Genomic DNA, 1945 nt, shown 5'->3' on the forward strand with positions numbered 1-1945 from the left:
AGTAACCACTCAAATACTTAGACTGATCTATGGATGCAAGGACTGAACCATCCATGATTATCAAAAATTATTGTTTTATCCATATTTTGAGGCTAAACAGTGTTGGTTTACATTTACAATGTTTACAAACATGAAGTAAAATGCTATTATACACCGCTCAAAAAAATAAAGGGAACACTTAAACAAACAATGTAACTCCAAAGTCAATCACACTTCTTGTGAAATCAAACTGTCCACTTAGGAAGCAACACTGATTGTTGCTGTTGTGCAAATGGAATAGACAAAAGGTGGAAATTATAGGCAATTAGCAAGACACCCCCAATAAAGGAGTGGTTCTGCAGGTGGTTGAACACAGACCTTCCTGAATTGGGTGACTTCAACTCAAATGACCCCAACCCTGGTTGATACTAATATGTAGAGAAGAGAAAGGCCCAGAGTCATGCAACACAGGTGCTGCCTGGGCACTACTAACCGTAATCTACCTGATGCTGTGACTCATCCTGTAGGTTAATCTGATTATACTGAGGCCAAGTATGCATCACAAACACACACACACACTTCTAGGAAGTTTCTGGGTATAGTTTTGTAATGCTTTTTAAGCAGTGATGTTTCTACCTTCTAACCTTCCCTTTTCTGGTACCTCCCTCCCCCACCTCTTCTCTCAGGCGGTTTGTGATGAACAACACCCTGTTCAGTCAGCTGGTCGAGACATCTCGTGAGTTGCCCGGCAACCGCTGGTCCATAGGTGGCAACGCCCCAGTGATGGCTGGTCGAATGGCAACTGAGGGCTGCGACGTGTTGCTAGGGGGGAGCTTTAGCCCTGACTTCGCTGATGTACTGTCCCAGCACATCACAGGTGTGTACACATACACACACACACACATACAACACACACATACACATACACACATCAAAGTTACACACCTAATATCTCCCTCCTTGATTCCATCCCCCACCTCTCACCCCTCTCGCTGTTTGTCCAGTTGCAGGTAATGTGGTGGAGGAGCCTGATATCCATCTGATCCTGGAGTACCCATCTGGAGCCACCTGGGGTCAGTACACCGCCCGCAGGGCCAACAGGTGTGTGTCTGCCCAACAGGTGTGTGTGTGCGCATATCTATGTGTGGATCTACTAGTGATGCATCTTATACTGGTACCACTGTAATATCACGGTACCAAAACGTCATGATACTTATGATACCAACATTTTAAAATACGTACAAAAAAGATTGCAGTTTTGAAAGTGCAGTAACTACAGTTGACTGTGGTATTTTGGACACAGTAATTGCAGAATAACTGTAGTGTAATGCAGTTGAACTGCAGTTATACTGCACCTAAACTGCAGTTACGCTGCAAAATTACTGCACTAAAAAACCTGCTTCTCTCAGCATCCCCTACCAGCCCTCACTCAACTGCTTCTCTCAGCATCCCCTACCAGCCCTTACTCGCCTGCTTCCCTCAGCATCCCCTACCAGCCCTCACTCAACTGCTTCTCTCAGCATCCCCTACCAGCCCTCACTCAAGAAGCAGAGTGAAGTGAGGGCTGGTAGGGGATGCTGAGGAAGCAGGTGAGTAAGGCTGTAGGGGATGCTGAGAGAAGCGGGCGAGTGAGGGCTGGGTAGGGGATGCTGAGGGAAGCAGGCGAGTTAAGGGCTGGTAGGGGATGCTGAGAGAAGCAGGTGAGTGAGGGCTGGTAGGGGATGCTGAGGGAGAAGCAGGTGAGATGAGGGCTGGTAGGGGATGCTGAGAGAAGCAGGTGAGTGAAGGCTGGTAGGGGATGCTGAGAGAAAGCAGGCGAGTGAGGGCTGTAGGGGATGCTGAGGAAGCAGGTGAGTAAGGGCTGGTAGGGATGCTGAGAGAAGCAGGTCGAGTGAAGGCCGGTAGGGATGCTGAGGGAAGCACGGTGAGTGAAGGGCTGGTAGGGATGTGAGGGAGCAGGCGAGAA

The 1945-nt window shown here is 48.4% G+C and overlaps 1 protein-coding gene across 1 annotated transcript in view; it reads left to right on the forward strand.

Moving 5' to 3' along the window:
- Nucleotides 1–1945, forward strand: part of LOC111968880 (ADP-dependent glucokinase) — a 19236-nt gene that overhangs the window by 7175 nt on the left and 10116 nt on the right. Inside the window, exons 4-5 of the mRNA XM_023994808.2 lie at nucleotides 666–856; nucleotides 984–1080. Of these exons, the coding sequence (XP_023850576.1) occupies nucleotides 666–856; nucleotides 984–1080 (288 nt within the window). The remainder of the gene's footprint in view (nucleotides 1–665; nucleotides 857–983; nucleotides 1081–1945) is intronic.

The sequence above is a fragment of the Salvelinus sp. IW2-2015 genome, linkage group LG9, assembly GCF_002910315.2.
Source record: "Salvelinus sp. IW2-2015 linkage group LG9, ASM291031v2, whole genome shotgun sequence".
Taxonomy (NCBI): Eukaryota; Metazoa; Chordata; class Actinopteri; order Salmoniformes; family Salmonidae; genus Salvelinus; species Salvelinus sp. IW2-2015.